The 20,448-nt window shown below is 36.2% G+C and overlaps 1 protein-coding gene across 2 annotated transcripts; it reads left to right on the forward strand.

The window, feature by feature from the left end:
• LOC116259062 (protein PLASTID REDOX INSENSITIVE 2, chloroplastic) lies at window positions 1–3,480 on the forward strand. 2 transcript variants are annotated; one of them, XM_031636666.2, is made up of 3 exons: window positions 1–415; window positions 552–647; window positions 2,932–3,069. In XM_031636666.2, exons 1-3 carry the CDS (start codon window positions 152–154, stop codon window positions 3,040–3,042), a joined length of 471 nt encoding a protein of 156 aa, XP_031492526.1. In that variant the 5' UTR covers window positions 1–151; the 3' UTR covers window positions 3,043–3,069. The 2 variants fall into 2 exon arrangements, with proteins under 2 accessions (XP_031492526.1, XP_031492525.1); XM_031636665.2 differs by having other exon boundaries at window positions 3–415; window positions 2,976–3,480.
• Window positions 3,481–20,448: the final 16,968 nt, after the last annotated feature.

Below are 20,448 nucleotides of genomic sequence, written 5' to 3' on the forward strand. Positions count from 1 at the left end.
GCGGCCTAGCAGACCAACCGGCGTTCTTCGACCTATGCTGTTGTTTCCGGCATTCTGTAAACCTATTATATAGTATTATTTCGTACAGAAAACCAGGGTGGGGAGAGAGAGAGAGAGAGATCGAGTGAGAGTGAGAGTGAGAGAGTGAGAGATGTTCTCCGTATCCATATCCTCTCTGCCCTCTCGCCTCCTGCCATGTCCTTGGTTTTCCTCTTTTTCCTCTTCTTCATCATCGTTAACTAATAGTCGTCTGTCAACATTATCTTCTCGTAACTCTGGTTCCCGAGTCCCCAGCTCAGCTGTCCTTCTCTTCTCTCCACTGCCTTTTTGTTTTGGTTCTCGGAACCGCAACTTACTTACTTGCAGAGCTGCCGAATATGTATTTCCAGACCCAATTCCAGAATTTGCTGAAGCAGTAAGTTTCTGTTTTAGTGCACTTGGCTCATCTCATTTTGGTTGGTTTACTTGTTTCTGGCATTTCTACTGCCGAAACCACCAAAATTTTCCCTTCTATGGCGTCTAACCCTTTTTTTCTGGTTCATCTGTCTCAGGAAACCGAAAGGTTTAGGACCCATCTTCTCAAGACGCTCTCAGAGTCGGATATGTATGGGGAGTCATGCGAAGAGATTGTCGCCATATGCACTGAGGTACGAAAAATCAGCTAGATTTACAATCAAATGCAGGTCTTATTTCTTTCACTTCCTGTCTGGCTCCATCCGTTTACAAGTGCATGACTTATCACTATAACTGAAGTGCCCAATTTTTTTTTGTGATAATGATGGTGGCCCGTTATTTTAGAAGTATGTTGTTTACCGTACCAGATATGGGTTATATTGTGATAGTTTGCAAATCGTATAATCATATTTCTTTCTCTGGGCATGACTGACTATTCAATGTGCAAAGCCTCCTGTAATTTTCTTTCTATGAGTAGTGGTGTACACTTTGCGTCAAAGTGAAGAGAGAAAGAACCGGAGAAAAGTGTTAGTTTATCCAATTGTGGGGTTTAGTGGGTTCTATGGAGGATGCGTCATGTATGGCCGTGGAAACTTTATTCAAGCTATAGAAGTACCAGACTTTTTGAGACAACTGAGGTTCGCGGTGGGTAGACGTTGTTTACCTTCTGTCAACGTTTTATTGCTTTCTCCATGCTAGTCGAGAAAGCCAAGTTTTTTTCCGGAGTTGCTGAATAACAGGGACACTGAGGATGTAATGGTAAAACTTTTACAGGAACGTAAGGATTAATAGACTTCTTATTCATTGGCTAGTTCTTTATCACTAAACCAAAATCAGTTCGTTAATTGCTCAAATATTGGATGTAAAGGGATTTATCTGAGAAACGTTACTTATATCATCATATTTTGAGTTTCAGTGGTATTAACTGAAAATTCAGGTCGATATTTTGTTGTCTTAAATAACCAAGTTCTCATATGAATGCCTATGATGAGATAACTTCTGACTATGAAATTGAGAATTTGGAAAAAAAGGAGTGAGGTTACTGGTTGGGGAATGTTTTAGAATATACAGACTGTTTATGTTGAGGGATTTGGGTTTAAAATCTTAAATATAAAGTGAATGCATAATGTATGATTGCAGAATGTATCTGCAGGAAAAACTATGATGTACCCCGTTAGTGTCATTTATAGTTCAACAAAGAAGGTACACAGTTTGCAGTAGCCCCATATCGTTTGAACTTTGAAACCAAGAGTCTCCAGTTATGAGCTTGTGACTTTGATGGTTCAGCTGTCTGATTCAACACAGGAACAAATAGGCCCTTTTCCAAAGAGCATCATATGTCAAGAGTCACCAGAAATTGTTCATATGAAGAATTTGTATCTCTCAAGCTATTTTCACCATGAAAGGCATTCTAGGGGAATGCAGATGATGGCACAAGTGCAATATATGAAATGTGTCAATGTAGAAAATGGTTCACTCTCATTCCAACGTCATGCTCATGTCAAGTAACCTTAAACTCATGAAGGTGGAAAATCAACAGATGAGTACAACCACATGGTAACCTTCCTAGTTGTTCTGCTTACCACTTCATATCTGGTTTATTGTGTAAAGTCTTAATTTTGTGAAGATTTGGTGAAATTGTTGTTCAGAACAGTAATGGGGGCATAAATTGTTGTTTGGATGTTAGGATATTAGCTTTTTAGGAAAGTTAGTTCTGCTAAAGGAAACATAGTTTACATGTAGCCTGTTTGTGGAACAAGGGTTTCGTTCTGTGGCTTCCAACCTTGAGTGGATTTCTTACATTGATAAAAGATGTATGCAACTAGAAGGCTGTGCTAAGTCACATCATATTGTTTGTCTGTCTGTGTAGTGGAATGTGGAAACATCTAATGGTAGCAAATAATTCTGAAAGCATCTTTGGTAAGCCTAATGCAGGGAACGTGGATAGGGAGTCTTCTGTCTTTGAGGTCTCAAACATTCAAGTTGCCTCCATAACAAGTTAACTATTTGGCATATAAAACTCAAAAATAGTAATCGGATAATTCAAAAATTTTCTTCCTATATATTTGGAAGCTAACTTGTTCGAGTTCGAGGTACAGAAAAGTTCTGTAAGGTACTAAGGTAAGTGTTTGAAGGCTTTCCGATTCTTTTAAAGTAGAGATGTTGGTAAAGTTGTGCCAAAATTATTTGCGTGAATAAAGTGGGGCAGGAATTATTTATGGCATCAAAACAAATCTCTTTTTGGAAATGGAACACAACAGAATGTTCTATATGGGTAACCACTTGAATGCTGTTCATTTAAGGCCAAGGCGTTTATTCTATCCAGGAATAGCAACGCTAGCTCTATACTGTAATAGACATATTTCATATTCTCGTATCCCCTTATGGCAGCTTACTTAGTATTCCCATACAAATATCTCTACTTTTATGTCAATGGTTGTATGGTTGAATATGAATTACTGATACTGGATACTGTAGATGCTAGCGATGGAGGCTGAATGCTTGTACGTTGTGCCTTTCAGATCTTCAATACCTTCTTGCATTCAGAGTATGGGGGACCAGGAACCCTTCTTGTTATTCCTTTCATAGATATGGCTGATACCTTGAGGGAAAGGGGGCTACCTGGTGCTGGTGAGGCTGCAGAGGAGGCTGTTGAGTGGGCTCGGGAGCATGTTGACAAGGATTGGGAACAATGGACTGGAAGTGATTGAAGAGAAATTTTGACCAACCTCAATAGTTTTGGCACCATAATTTGGCTGCAATTTCTGTGGGAAGATGCTTCATACTGTAACCGTTAAACTGTTGGTACGAGAGGCAATGTATACGTGACAACAATGTGTATGTACTGGTTCTAGTTTCTCTACCATAGCTGTCGATTTGGCTATCGGATTCTCTTCCTGCATAAAGCACAACATTCTTGTTTACCACTATTCCTATGCTTAGCCCAAAAATGGTCTGAATAAACAGGCATGTAGATGCATTATATTGTGGAAAGGGCTATAATGATGCAAAAAAGTGCATACTTCATCTTCTTGTACCAGGCATGGATGTGGTTTCCCATTTTGCTCACAGGTCTGCCTCCATTATAACTTTGCCAGATAAATTTCTTGTCTTCAACAAATGTTAATATGGTTGAGGAAGCATGGAAAGGACCAAAGATGTTGATGAACATCTAAACCATAGAGACCCATTTGTCAATAAACACTTTTTCAACTTGAATTAAGTGGAATTCTTATATGAAACGCATATTTGCTTGCCAGTTGTTTAAACTATGGCTTATTCTCTGCTTACTTGAGAGGATCACGGCAAAGATAACTGCTTGAGCACCAGTTGGTTTCATTATGGCTGCAAAACCTTTAAATTTTCTTTTATATGTTTCTCTGGTGCTTTAAAAATATAGGGCAGAATATGGCAACTGGCCACTGCTTTGTTACATGTTATCAGGGTATCACCAACTGCCGTTAGACCACTTGGAGAGCAGGTGGCAAGAAGGAATCTGTGAATGATGTCGAGGTCGTGTGGTCTAAATAACATATGATTGTTCTGGTTTACCCAACAGGGACTGATCCTTTGCTGGCCTGGGGCTTTGAGGTTCCCTGTCACCGGTGTTGTTCTGAATCAGATGATGCAAATCAGATCGGTGCCTGATTGTTGCCGAATAGGAGAGGTGCTGCATGCCACCTGCAGTTCATTTCTTATTATTCTATAAGTTAATCTAAACCTTTTCTTATTTTAAAAAAATGATTGTAATAAAAGCTTTTTCGTCAAAAAGGCCAGATGGCTTTTTCGTGTCCTCTACTTAATCCACGATTCGTGTCCTCTACTTAATCCACGAAAAACAACCAGACATCTAACGACAGTGTTCCGGGCGGTCTGAAAGAAGAACTGTACAGATACAGGGGAGCTGAAGAGAACAAAGTATTGTATAATACAACACCCATGAGAACTCCCACAAGCCGTTTGATTGTTGAACAGACCACTATTTTCTTAGAACAAAAGTTGTCCATTGTAAGAGCTACCATTGCGTGCTCCACGAGAACACATTTTATATGATTTCGACATGCCCTCTTTTATGCAATGGTGGAGCCTATATGCCCTCAGGTATATGTGCGTGGCTTCTCCCCTGGTTTGATTGAATATGCATGTATGCAAGGACACGTCTTGCAATTTAAACAACCTTTCAAAAGAGCGTAGATGATCCCGATCCGAGAAACTGAAGGGGTGTAGAAGAGCTCACAGACAGGAACCCTAGAAATTTCCAACTAGCTAGTCCGCTGACTGGACCTAAAACTAGAAATGAAGGGAAAATCACGATTTAGTTGGGATTAACCGTTGATCTTATGCATTTTTCTGAAGATTCTATAATGTGTTATCGTACAGTGCATTTTGAAATGATCCCGGTTGCTAAGATTTAACATTTCAGAGTTTTTTTACTGAAACTCTGGTTTTGTTTAAATGAATATTTCTGGATTGATAGCCATTTGGTTCCAAGCGTTATATAGATGAAATATGATCCCATTGTCTTAGTCCGGGAAATTTGTACGCAAAATAGCAGCCAGATACTGATAGAAACCGTCTATGTAAATTGATTTATGAAGTATCCAATTAATTCAATTGATTGTTCCCAAAATTTTATACTACATTTTTGTAAAAGTAAATTTGCAAGCAGTACTTTATGTCACTTAAGTAGATCAAACACCTTTAAATATAAATAAATAAATAAATAAATAAATATATATATATATGAAATTTGAAGACTGGAGACGTTTTTGTATCTATCTGCCGCCAAAAGCCGTTACCTTACTGACCTCAGAAAATGGGGAAAGCCTGTGGAACAATCATCATCCAAAAAGTAGATAAAATATTAGATTGGAAAAAATCTGATCAGTTTTGCTACATGTACGTCGACGGGAAGGTAAGAGAAATGCGTAATTCATAAAGTAGCTAAATATTATATTGGAATAATCTGACCAGTTTTGCTATATATATATATACATATATATATATATATATATACATATATATATATATATATATATATAGCTCAGCATGATGAAACAGATGTAACCAGAATTTGTGGGGCACGGTGGCAGTGAATGAAAGGTTGAATTGCTTGATGACTTCCATACAGAGTCATGGCGATCAGGGGTTTGTTCAGAACAAAGCTACCAAAATAAAATCATCGTCCAGATTTAGATCCAACTTGAACGCATGACTGCGAAAGTTTAACTCAAGCTAATGTGCCTTATTTTCTTCCACCCGCCATTTCCCAGTTGGAGTTAACGATCAAAAGAAGAATTGATCGCTGCGGAAAGCGAAAACACCGTAAATTGAAAAGATTGAAAAGAAAGTCTCAGATGCACCACAAGAATCATGAAACGGATTATGTGTATATTCCTATAGACAAACAATTGTACGCGGCAGTGTGTTATGACCAAACCCTAGTTTAAGTTAAGAAAAAACATTTTTGAGGGGTAAAATGTGATTATGAAAAAGTTGAAAGTTTAAAATATACATTTTTTTTATAAAAAATTTTGAAAATACCCTAACCCCACCCATGTTCTCCTTCAAAAGTGTGCACCCAACTCGCTCTCCATGAATCAATTTCATTGAAACTCGAAACAAGAGAAAGAGAAAGAATCCATAAAATAAAAATGCATAACAAAATTTGGAAACAATAAATCCTCTAAATATAAGAATAAACAGTAAAAACAAAATAGAAAAATGAAATATACAAAACAACAACATAATAAAGTATAATAATAAAGGTGGGAAGAGAGTGCAACAACCAAAAACAGTGCCATAGAGAGAGAGTATAGTTGGTTTATCTATGTATTCAAGATAATACTTGCATTAGTACCATGGACTAAAACATGAAAGAGGGGACAGACCGACATACTCAGACAACAGACAACAAAAGAGAGAGTGCAACATATATCTCTCACCATCACGAAATAAGAAAAGGCATTCAGAGCCTCACACTTAAACATAAAAAAAGGGCACTCGCTTCATGAGCGCCTCACACTAGCAAAGTAAAGCATGATATAAAATTCTGAAACAACCACCCAAAGTTCCACTCTCTTCTGCATCCAGCTGCAACACCACGAAAGCAGTTTCTATCTTCCTTCCACCGCCCTGTTTTCCTTCTCGTTTTCTTTTCTCTTAATCACCACCCGGTTACGCTGCAGGGCGGCCTTGGCGCCGTTCTTTCCTATGTTTCAATAGCCTCTGCTCCCTCTCACGGAGTTTTTCCTTGCACGAGTTGGCTTCCTTCTTCGAGCTTTCGATAAGGGGGATTGCCTCTTCTAACTTGCTCAGGAGGCGTTTTTGCAGACGGAGGAGCTCCTCAGAAGAGCGGCCGCCCTTTATCAATATCTTTATCAACTCTTCAACGGACAAGTAGACGGGCCTTAAATCACTCAGCACATGCAGTCTTTTGTCCATGGGATACTGCAGCCTCCTGTACCGTTCCTTGAGCCGCAACTCCTCCATTTTTTTCTTCCACCGCCTGTCCACCCACAAGCCCAACTTATCCCAATTCACCACTTTCATCACGACCGTGGTGAGGCTGCTGCACAGCGCGAGGACCGGGTTGTGCACCCCGAAAGCTGCAACGATACAAATCAAGGCAACAAGAAGGAATCCCTTAATGGTAGTGGAAATGACTTTCTTGACGCATTCCTTTCGTTGGAACCTCTCCAGTGAAACTCCCAACTGCTGAACCTTCTCGGCGATCAGTTGGTGTTGCTCCTGCAGGACACGCGACGTCTCCAGGAACCGCTGCGTACTGAAACCGCCGCCGGATAGGAATCTCCTCAGCTTATCCCGTATTAATTTTTTCTCCTGATCGGTCTTCTGGTTTTGTGACGGACTCCACTGTTTGAGGTCGTCGAGGAGCTGGCGGAGCTTTTTCCTCTGGCTCTCCAAGTTTTCGATCAAGGATTCCAAGAACTTCTTGGAAGCCCTGGTGAGATTAAGCAATTGCTGGTTAAGGCTGGCGAGAAGTTTCTCTTTGTACATGAGGTTGCAGTCGGGACAAACCGCGGTACATGGCAGCTTCACTGTCTGCTTGCTGAAGTAATCGAGGAAGGACACGGAATGTTTGACGAGCTCCAACGAAACGCCTTCCGGCTTTATCTCCAGGAACCATTTGGAGAGCTCATTTAGAAGCTCCGTCATCTCTCTCTTTTCCTCTATGCAGGGCAAGCCTTACAAGCCGAGCAGGTTTTATAGAATGATCGTAAGCCTTGTACACATCATCCGTATGTACATGAATATCTGTTAACAATTATTTTTTTTTTTTAATTTTTATTTTGTGAATTAAGAATATTTTAGTCAGTAATCCTATAACACATGAAAATTCGTACACCAATATGATGCATATAATCAGGGGTTCAGCAGGTAAGATGTACAGATTACGGCCTTATTGTCGTTTTTGCTTTGTCGTTTTTAAATCAGCTTAAAATATTTAAAATATGATCTTTTATAAAAAAAATTAGAAATGTACAATACTGGCGGATAAACAACGATGTGTATCATGGGATATACCATATCGGCTTCATGCTGAAACAGTAGTAATACCATTATTCACATCATCCGTTTGCCAATTCAACGGTCGGTGAGGGGTCAATTTCGACCATCTTGGCCGACGTTTCCAGTCTGCATGAGCGTCCAAAGATTGTTGTGTGGTTGGAAGGGATGGAGTGGTTTTTTTTTTTTTTTTTTGGTCGCTGCGATAATACAAAAAAAATTAAAAGAAGGATTACAAAATAAACTAATATTACCAAATTCATTATTTTTGGGGGCAATTATCTTGAGGAAGCTACCCATGAAGGAGAACATTTTGAAAAGATATACAATCGGTCGCTTAAATGTTTGGGAATTCACTGTGCGGGTGCATTACTTAGAGGACTTCATGTATGTATGAACTCAGAGGACTCAAAGTCGACCCCACACCTCTCCGCCCTCCCTCCACCACACATTTTTTTCAGTTTAAAATGGAAGCTAGTTGGAGTTTTCATGGGTTGCTTTTCCATTTGATAATTGATTCTGAGGAAACCATTTGGGGTCAAGAGACTTTGTTGTACTATTTACTGGTCTTAGTCTTATAAATAAGGGGTGACTTTTAGTCTTATAAATAAGGGGCGAAGTCAAGGTAGGGCCCAGTTGGGTCTTGACTCTACATCAATTTTTTTTTAAAAAAGTTATATATAAATTTTAGAATGTTCCAATTGTTTTATATAACAACTTTAAAAAATAATATTTAAGCCCTAATCAAAATTTAGAATGTTACCTTTATGAAAATTTTTTTGCTCCACCCATAGTCTGTTCGCATCAACTAATCATCTTGTGCGCGTCAGACCAAAACATATTAAAATAGTTAATGGAGCCAATAGGAACACAACGAAGGTGAAGAGTATAAATCATAGGGTCCCTGCAGGTCTTAGCCACCATGTTATGCCTGGCTTTTTATTATTTTATATGAAATATTTTTACGGGTGCCAGCTGTAAAATTTGGGAAGAGATTTAAACATGGGAGGGATTCTAGCAAATCCACAACCTACAATTAATAACAAATTAAGGAATTGGAGAGTTACTAATGATTTAAAGGACAGCAACTTTCTGAGAGGAATCATAAATTATCCCAAAACTATTTGTACTTGTCCGGAGCAAGGTTCAATCAAATCCAACAGTCCAGAAGAACATATCAAAGGTAAATCTTTCGTTAAGGTCCAGATGAGTTTGTCAAGGCATCTTCAGCTAATCCACATTCAAATGCATAAAAAAAAAATTTCCTTTTGGGTATTCTGAATTCATTGTTTGTTTTTTTATGAAAGTTCAGGTTTTTTTAATGATTCAGACCAATAATGCTAAGATAAGCCAATGTGAGAGGTGAATTTGGATATATTCATCATTATACTTTTTTTAGTAGAGAACTAACCCTTTACATAAGTAACTTTCATCTTCAAAAACAGGAAGCAAATTATGGATGTTAGTGGATCAAATTTGAATCAGATGTACTCTGATTCCCTTGTTTTGGATGTTCACATATTTAGATTTGAAGTCAATTCTTATATAAATAAAGAAATTGAAGTCATAACTGAATGTGATTTTCACAATCTGAACCACATTTTTAAGGTCACGTACATGTGAATCTGGATGCCAATTTTAAAGAGTATCCAAACCACATACGAATCAACTTTCAAAATGTTAAACCATCCTATACAAGGTTTTTCTTTAAAACTACGTCCAATCTAAATCCAGATCAAATTTGAATTTGAATCCACCCAGATACTTATATAAATATGAATTAGAATCTGATGTCATTTTTAATTTGATCCAATTTCTTAGTCGGATGTTAAATTATGTTTTTCTCCATATTGATTGTATTGAAAATGTTTCTATCAAATATTAAATCCAAAGTGAATTTATTGGCATCCCTAAAACAAATGGTGCAGCGTGAACGGAACCGTATCATTTCAGCCATGGTGTGCACATGTCTATGCTTACACCCACATAACTGTCAATTCACTAAAGTAAATGCAAATGAAATTATTATAAATGAAACAAATGTGAATGAAATGATTGTGACAATCGAGTGTGTTAATTTTAGTCATTGAATGGTCCCTACATGTTGTGGAATATGTGAGAGACTTCAGGCTACCATCATGATGTTTTTCATATATATTACATCACAGATTTGAGCTCTAACCTTACAGGGCTAGGGATTTATTTGGTTTGTTACCACTCTAAATCTTCTGTTGTTTTCTTTTCAAGTTTTGATGGACTTGCTGCAGATGACTCAACTCAGACCCTATTGGAGAGATTTTGGATTTATTGTACTGCCGACACGTCATGTTTTGGGTCTCATTGATATCTTATTTTGTTAGATGTCAATCTTGTTTTTTTAGGGCATTTTTATCATGTGTTTCACTGAGGAATGTGAAGTGACTTTGTATGAACTGAATTTAATACATAATAAAATATTTGCCCCATTGTCTTTTGATATGCATAGTTCCTTTTGAATCGTTGTGTCGTCGCACATTGACATTTTATGTTTTTAACAAAAAAAAAAATTTATTTGAGGGTAAAAAGGTTGAGATGTGACAAATGGTGTCATTTTTTTTTTGCAAATAAAATTCATTAAGCTAAAAAGTTGGACCATTGGTTTTTCTTTGAAATATTAACTAAACACTGGCTAGAATAGCACGGTGTTGACCGTCAGTTTTAAAACATAAAAATCAAGATCACTGGGATCATGTGTGTGTGTGTATATATATATATATATATATATATATATATATATATATATATAGAGAGAGAGAGAGAGAGAGAGAGACAATGGAATGTCATGTCAACTAATTAAATTACTAAGATTCTTAGCCTCTGATCACATACTTCAAGCCCTCAAAAGGTGGGTGTGAGTCAATTCAACGGATGATTCTAAGTCGACGACCAGAGAACCGCAAGGTTCCACACAGGGCGCGTTTGATCAAACAGTGAGTCCCACACTGATTCAGTCCGCTCCGGTCCTAAGATCTCTAGTCATGAAGGAATTTCATGTTCAATTTCTAGTTATGTCTATTAACTGATCTTATGTGAACTCGGAATAGTAAATTCTGTGATCATAAAGCTTGACATGAACGTGCCTGTCTCTATATTTGAGAGCTGTGTGCCTTTTTTGTTCTTGTCCGTCCGCTCTACAGCAACACATACGCTCTGCGTTATTGTTAGTAGCAGTGAGACTTCGTTGTACTTTTGGCACAACTTGCGTCTTCCATGCAGCATTTGGGTACATGATCTAGATGCCCCTTGAAAGAATTCCCATTGTAAGAGTTCTAAACCAACACACTAATGTAGCTCTGGACTTTGGAGGTAAGGGGTAGCAAAACTTGGCCTGGCTCTCCCTGTGTAGTGGGGGATTTCCTACAAGATCGCTTGATAAAAGATTTTTTTTTTTTTGGAGAAAAAAAAAACACCTCTATGCTCATGAGAGAGTGAGGATGTCAATGGATCATATTTAAATAGGATATATTGTCGACTGTATATGCTTTTTTAGATGTTCACTTATTGGAGTTTAAATTTGAACATGAACAAAAAAAAAAGTCATATATGAATATGAATTAGAAGTCTTATTTTACAATCTAAATTTAAAATGATTTTGATTTTTACATCCATATCTGAATTAGAATCTGAATTTTGAACTGAATCCAGCCGATTTTTAAATGTAAGAACCTTAGATATAGAATATTTATTGAACACTAAATTAGATCAGAATCCAATTATATATATATCCAAATCTGAATCTGATTGAATGTGACTTCTTAAATCCAGTTTCTCTTCGATTTTTCAACCAGCTAATTTTTTTTTCATGTCAGATTTTTTCTAAACAGTTCGACCATATATCTAAGTTAAATATGCACCTTTTGCTGAAAGATATTTTTTTTTCATGCATTTTCATTGTTTTACTTTTTCAAAATTTTCTTAGATATTTGCGAGTGGAAATGAGACGGAAAATAGCCGGAAGCTTCGCTATAATTCAACCCAAGTTGCCAGTGGAAGCATACATTTGTCCCTCCCTGTTCATGCCTTCATGGGTGCTGATAGACTCTATTCGCCAAGGTGACTATCATCTTTCCAAGAGGTTCTTCTTTTATTATTTCTTTGATGCCTAATTCTTGATATTTGGTAGATCCACATCCTATTGGCATGGTGCAGACAAAGAGAGAAAGTTGCGGTACGCCAAAAGAAATATCTTCTATAGTTTTTTTTTTTAATTTTTATTTTGTGAATTAAGAATATTTTAGTCAGTAATCCTATAACACATGAAAATTCGTACACCAAGATGATGCATATAATCAGGGGTTCAGCAGGTAAGATGTACAGATACGGCCTTATTGTCGTTTTTGCTTTGTCGTTTTTAAATCAGCTTAAAATATTTAAAATATGATCTTTTATAAAAAAAAATTAGAAATGTACAATACTGGCGGATAAACAACGATGTGTATCATGGGATATACCATATCGGCTTCATGCTGAAACAGTAGTAATACCATTATTCACATCATCCGTTTGCCAATTCAACGGTCGGTGAGGGGTCAATTTCGACCATCTTGGCCGACGTTTCCGGTCTGCATGAGCGTCCAAAGATTGTTGTGTGGTTGGAAGGGATGGAGTGGTTTTTTTTTTTTTTTGGTCTATTTTAGCTGCGATAATACAAAAAAAAATTAAAAGAAAGATTACAAAATAAACTAATATTACCAAATTCATTATTTTTGGGGGCAATTATCTTGAGGTCCTCAACCCATGAAGGAGAACATTTTGAAAAGATATACAATCGGTCGCTTAAATGTTTGGGAATTCACTGTGCGGGTGCATTACTTAGAGGACTTCATGTATGTATGAACTCAGAGGACTCAAAGTCGACCCCACACCTCTCCGCCCTCCCTCCACCACGCATTTTTTTCAGTTTAAAATGGAAGCTAGTTGGAGTTTTCATGGGTTGCTTTTCCATTTGATAATTGATTCCGAGGAAACCATTTGGGGTCAAGAGACTTTGTTGTACCATTTACTGGTCTTAGTCTTATAAATAAGGGGTGACTTTTAGTCTTATAAATAAGGGGCGAAGTCAAGGTAGGGCCCAGTTGGGTCTTGACTCTACATCAATTTTTTTTTAAAAAAGTTATATATAAATTTTAGAATGTTCCAATTGTTTTATATAACAACTTTAAAAAATAATATTTAAGCCCTAATCAAAATTTAGAATGTTACCTTTATGAAAATTTTTTTGCTCCACCCATAGTCTGTTCGCATCAACTAATCATCTTGTGCGCGTCAGACCAAAAAATATTAAAATAGTTAATGGAGCCAATAGGAACACAACGAAGGTGAAGAGTATAAATCATAGGGTCCCTGCAGGTCTTAGCCACCATGTTATGCCTGGCTTTTTATTATTTTATATGAAATATTTTTACGGGTGCCAGCTGTAAAATTTGGGAAGAGATTTAAACATGGGAGGGATTCTAGCAAATCCACAACCTACAATTAATAACAAATTAAGGAAATGGAGAGTTACTAATGATTTAAAGGACAGCAACTTTCTGAGAGGAATCATAAATTATCCCAAAACTATTTGTACTTGTCCGGAGCAAGGTTCAATCAAATCCAACAGTCCAGAAGAACATATCAAAGGTAAATCTTTCGTTAAGGTCCAGATGAGTTTGTCAAGGCATCTTCAGCTAATCCACATTCAAATGCATAAAAAAAAATTTCCTTTTGGGTATTCTGAATTCATTGTTTGTTTTTTTATGAAAGTTCAGGTTTTTTTAATGATTCAGACCAATAATGCTAAGATAAGCCAATGTGAGAGGTGAATTTGGATATATTCATCATTATACTTTTTTTAGTAGAGAACTAACCCTTTACATAAGTAACTTTCATCTTCAAAAACAGGAAGCAAATTATGGATGTTAGTGGATCAAATTTGAATCAGATGTACTCTGATTCCCTTGTTTTGGATGTTCACATATTTAGATTTGAAGTCAATTCTTATATAAATAAAGAAATTGAAGTCATAACTGAATGTGATTTTCACAATCTGAACCACATTTTTAAGGTCACGTACATGTGAATCTGGATGCCAATTTTAAAGAGTATCCAAACCACATACGAATCAACTTTCAAAATGTTAAACCATCCTATACAAGGTTTTTCTTTAAAACTACGTCCAATCTAAATCCAGATCAAATTTGAATTTGAATCCACCCAGATACTTATATAAATATGAATTAGAATCTGATGTCATTTTTAATTTGATCCAATTTCTTAGTCGGATGTTAAATTATGTTTTTCTCCATATTGATTGTATTGAAAATGTTTCTATCAAATATTAAATCCAAAGTGAATTTATTGGCATCCCTAAAACAAATGGTGCAGCGTGAACGGAACCGTATCATTTCAGCCATGGTGTGCACATGTCTATGCTTACACCCACATAACTGTCAATTCACTAAAGTAAATGCAAATGAAATTATTATAAATGAAACAAATGTGAATGAAATGATTGTGACAATCGAGTGTGTTAATTTTAGTCATTGAATGGTCCCTACATGTTGTGGAATATGTGAGAGACTTCAGGCTACCATCATGATGTTTTTCATATATATTACATCACAGATTTGAGCTCTAACCTTACAGGGCTAGGGATTTATTTGGTTTGTTACCACTCTAAATCTTCTGTTGTTTTCTTTTCAAGTTTTGATGGACTTGCTGCAGATGACTCAACTCAGACCCTATTGGAGAGATTTTGGATTTATTGTACTGCCGACACGCCATGTTTTGGGTCTCATTGATATCTTATTTTGTTAGATGTCAATCTTGTTTTTTTAGGGCATTTTTATCATGTGTTTCACTGAGGAATGTGAAGTGACTTTGTATGAACTGAATTTAATACATAATAAAATATTTGCCCCATTGTCTTTTGATATGCATAGTTCCTTTTGAATCGTTGTGTCGTCGCACATTGACATTTTATGTTTTTAACAAAAAAAAAATTTATTTGAGGGTAAAAAGGTTGAGATGTGACAAATGGTGTCATTTTTTTTTTGCAAATAAAATTCATTAAGCTAAAAAGTTGGACCATTGGTTTTTCTTTGAAATATTAACTAAACACTGGCTAGAATAGCACGGTGTTGACCGTCAGTTTTAAAACATAAAAATCAAGATCACTGGGATCATGTGTGTGTGTGTATATATATATATATATATATATATATATATATATATATATATATAGAGAGAGAGAGAGAGAGAGAGAGACAATGGAATGTCATGTCAACTAATTAAATTACTAAGATTCTTAGCCTCTGATCACATACTTCAAGCCCTCAAAAGGTGGGTGTGAGTCAATTCAACGGATGATTCTAAGTCGACGACCAGAGAACCGCAAGGTTCCACACAGGGCGCGTTTGATCAAACAGTGAGTCCCACACTGATTCAGTCCGCTCCGGTCCTAAGATCTCTAGTCATGAAGGAATTTCATGTTCAATTTCTAGTTATGTCTATTAACTGATCTTATGTGAACTCGGAATAGTAAATTCTGTGATCATAAAGCTTGACATGAACGTGCCTGTCTCTATATTTGAGAGCTGTGTGCCTTTTTTGTTCTTGTCCGTCCGCTCTACAGCAACACATACGCTCTGCGTTATTGTTAGTAGCAGTGAGACTTCGTTGTACTTTTGGCACAACTTGCGTCTTCCATGCAGCATTTGGGTACATGATCTAGATGCCCCTTGAAAGAATTCCCATTGTAAAAGTTCTAAACCAACACACTAATGTAGCTCTGGACTTTGGAGGTAAGGGGTAGCAAAACTTGGCCTGGCTCTCCCTGTGTAGTGGGGGATTTCCTACAAGATCGCTTGATAAAAGATTTTTTTTTTTTGGAGAAAAAAAAAACACCTCTATGCTCATGAGAGAGTGAGGATGTCAATGGATCATATTTAAATAGGATATATTGTCGACTGTATATGCTTTTTTAGATGTTCACTTATTGGAGTTTAAATTTGAACATGAACAAAAAAAAAAGTCATATATGAATATGAATTAGAAGTCTTATTTTACAATCTAAATTTAAAATGATTTTGATTTTTACATCCATATCTGAATTAGAATCTGAATTTTGAACTGAATCCAGCCGATTTTTAAATGTAAGAACCTTAGATATAGAATATTTATTGAACACTAAATTAGATCAGAATCCAATTATATATATATCCAAATCTGAATCTGATTGAATGTGACTTCTTAAATCCAGTTTCTCTTCGATTTTTCAACCAGCTAATTTTTTTTTCATGTCAGATTTTTTCTAAACAGTTCGACCATATATCTAAGTTAAATATGCACCTTTTGCTGAAAGATATTTTTTTTTCATGCATTTTCATTGTTTTACTTTTTCAAAATTTTCTTAGATATTTGCGAGTGGAAATGAGACGGAAAATAGCCGGAAGCTTCGCTATAATTCAACCCAAGTTGCCAGTGGAAGCATACATTTGTCCCTCCCTGTTCATGCCTTCATGGGTGCTGATAGACTCTATTCGCCAAGGTGACTATCATCTTTCCAAGAGGTTCTTCTTTTATTATTTCTTTGATGCCTAATTCTTGATATTTGGTAGATCCACATCCTATTGGCATGGTGCAGACAAAGAGAGAAAGTTGCGGTACGCCAAAAGAAATATCTTCTATAGTTTTTTTTTTTAATTTTTATTTTGTGAATTAAGAATATTTTAGTCAGTAATCCTATAACACATGAAAATTCGTACACCAATATGATGCATATAATCAGGGGTTCAGCAGGTAAGATGTACAGATACGGCCTTATTGTCGTTTTTGCTTTGTCGTTTTTAAATCAGCTTAAAATATTTAAAATATGATCTTTTATAAAAAAAAATTAGAAATGTACAATACTGGCGGATAAACAACGATGTGTATCATGGGATATACCATATCGGCTTCATGCTGAAACAGTAGTAATACCATTATTCACATCATCCGTTTGCCAATTCAACGGTCGGTGAGGGGTCAATTTCGACCATCTTGGCCGACGTTTCCGGTCTGCATGAGCGTCCAAAGATTGTTGTGTGGTTGGAAGGGATGGAGTGGTTTTTTTTTTTTTTTGGTCTATTTTAGCTGCGATAATACAAAAAAAAATTAAAAGAAAGATTACAAAATAAACTAATATTACCAAATTCATTATTTTTGGGGGCAATTATCTTGAGGTCCTCAACCCATGAAGGAGAACATTTTGAAAAGATATACAATCGGTCGCTTAAATGTTTGGGAATTCACTGTGCGGGTGCATTACTTAGAGGACTTCATGTATGTATGAACTCAGAGGACTCAAAGTCGACCCCACACCTCTCCGCCCTCCCTCCACCACGCATTTTTTTCAGTTTAAAATGGAAGCTAGTTGGAGTTTTCATGGGTTGCTTTTCCATTTGATAATTGATTCCGAGGAAACCATTTGGGGTCAAGAGACTTTGTTGTACCATTTACTGGTCTTAGTCTTATAAATAAGGGGTGACTTTTAGTCTTATAAATAAGGGGCGAAGTCAAGGTAGGGCCCAGTTGGGTCTTGACTCTACATCAATTTTTTTTTAAAAAAGTTATATATAAATTTTAGAATGTTCCAATTGTTTTATATAACAACTTTAAAAAATAATATTTAAGCCCTAATCAAAATTTAGAATGTTACCTTTATGAAAATTTTTTTGCTCCACCCATAGTCTGTTCGCATCAACTAATCATCTTGTGCGCGTCAGACCAAAAAATATTAAAATAGTTAATGGAGCCAATAGGAACACAACGAAGGTGAAGAGTATAAATCATAGGGTCCCTGCAGGTCTTAGCCACCATGTTATGCCTGGCTTTTTATTATTTTATATGAAATATTTTTACGGGTGCCAGCTGTAAAATTTGGGAAGAGATTTAAACATGGGAGGGATTCTAGCAAATCCACAACCTACAATTAATAACAAATTAAGGAAATGGAGAGTTACTAATGATTTAAAGGACAGCAACTTTCTGAGAGGAATCATAAATTATCCCAAAACTATTTGTACTTGTCCGGAGCAAGGTTCAATCAAATCCAACAGTCCAGAAGAACATATCAAAGGTAAATCTTTCGTTAAGGTCCAGATGAGTTTGTCAAGGCATCTTCAGCTAATCCACATTCAAATGCATAAAAAAAAAATTTCCTTTTGGGTATTCTGAATTCATTGTTTGTTTTTTTATGAAAGTTCAGGTTTTTTTAATGATTCAGACCAATAATGCTAAGATAAGCCAATGTGAGAGGTGAATTTGGATATATTCATCATTATACTTTTTTTAGTAGAGAACTAACCCTTTACATAAGTAACTTTCATCTTCAAAAACAGGAAGCAAATTATGGATGTTAGTGGATCAAATTTGAATCAGATGTACTCTGATTCCCTTGTTTTGGATGTTCACATATTTAGATTTGAAGTCAATTCTTATATAAATAAAGAAATTGAAGTCATAACTGAATGTGATTTTCACAATCTGAACCACATTTTTAAGGTCACGTACATGTGAATCTGGATGCCAATTTTAAAGAGTATCCAAACCACATACGAATCAACTTTCAAAATGTTAAACCATCCTATACAAGGTTTTTCTTTAAAACTACGTCCAATCTAAATCCAGATCAAATTTGAATTTGAATCCACCCAGATACTTATATAAATATGAATTAGAATCTGATGTCATTTTTAATTTGATCCAATTTCTTAGTCGGATGTTAAATTATGTTTTTCTCCATATTGATTGTATTGAAAATGTTTCTATCAAATATTAAATCCAAAGTGAATTTATTGGCATCCCTAAAACAAATGGTGCAGCGTGAACGGAACCGTATCATTTCAGCCATGGTGTGCACATGTCTATGCTTACACCCACATAACTGTCAATTCACTAAAGTAAATGCAAATGAAATTATTATAAATGAAACAAATGTGAATGAAATGATTGTGACAATCGAGTGTGTTAATTTTAGTCATTGAATGGTCCCTACATGTTGTGGAATATGTGAGAGACTTCAGGCTACCATCATGATGTTTTTCATATATATTACATCACAGATTTGAGCTCTAACCTTACAGGGCTAGGGATTTATTTGGTTTGTTACCACTCTAAATCTTCTGTTGTTTTCTTTTCAAGTTTTGATGGACTTGCTGCAGATGACTCAACTCAGACCCTATTGGAGAGATTTTGGATTTATTGTACTGCCGACACGTCATGTTTTGGGTCTCATTGATATCTTATTTTGTTAGATGTCAATCTTGTTTTTTTAGGGCATTTTTATCATGTGTTTCACTGAGGAATGTGAAGTGACTTTGTATGAACTGAATTTAATACATAATAAAATATTTGTCCCATTGTCTTTTGATATGCATAGTTCCTTTTGAATCGTTGTGTCGTCGCACATTGACATTTTATGTTTTTAACAAAAAAAAAATTTATTTGAGGGTAAAAAGGTTGAGATGTGACAAATGGTGTCATTTTTTTTTTGCAAATAAAATTCATTAAGCTAAAAAGTTGGACCATTGGTTTTTCTTTGAAATATTAACTAAACACTGGCTAGAATAGCACGGTGTTGACCGTCAGTTTTAAAACATAAAAATCAAGATCACTGGGATCATGTGTGTGTGTATATATATATATATATATATATATATATATAGAGAGAGAGAGAGAGAGACAATGGAATGTCATGTCAACTAATTAAATTACTAAGATTCTTAGCCTCTGATCACATACTTCAAGCCCTCAAAAGGTGGGTGTGAGTCAATTCAACGGATGATTCTAAGTCGACGACCAGAGAACCGCAAGGTTCCACACAGGGCGCGTTTGATCAAACAGTGAGTCCCACACTGATTCAGTCCGCTCCGGTCCTAAGATCTCTAGTCATGAAGGAATTTCATGTTCAATTTCTAGTTATGTCTATTAACTGATCTTATGTGAACTCGGAATAGTAAATTCTGTGATCATAAAGCTTGACATGAACGTGCCTGTCTCTATATTTGAGAGCTGTGTGCCTTTTTTGTTCTTGTCCGTCCGCTCTACAGCAACACATACGCTCTGCGTTATTGTTAGTAGCAGTGAGACTTCGTTGTACTTTTGGCACAACTTGCGTCTTCCATGCAGCATTTGGGTACATGATCTAGATGCCCCTTGAAAGAATTCCCATTGTAAGAGTTCTAAACCAACACACTAATGTAGCTCTGGACTTTGGAGGTAAGGGGTAGCAAAACTTGGCCTGGCTCTCCCTGTGTAGTGGGGGATTTCCTACAAGATCGCTTGATAAAAGATTTTTTTTTTTTTGGAGAAAAAAAAAACACCTCTATGCTCATGAGAGAGTGAGGATGTCAATGGATCATATTTAAATAGGATATATTGTCGACTGTATATGCTTTTTTAGAT

Source organism: Nymphaea colorata, chromosome 8, assembly GCF_008831285.2.
Source record: "Nymphaea colorata isolate Beijing-Zhang1983 chromosome 8, ASM883128v2, whole genome shotgun sequence".
NCBI lineage: Eukaryota > Viridiplantae > Streptophyta > Magnoliopsida > Nymphaeales > Nymphaeaceae > Nymphaea > Nymphaea colorata.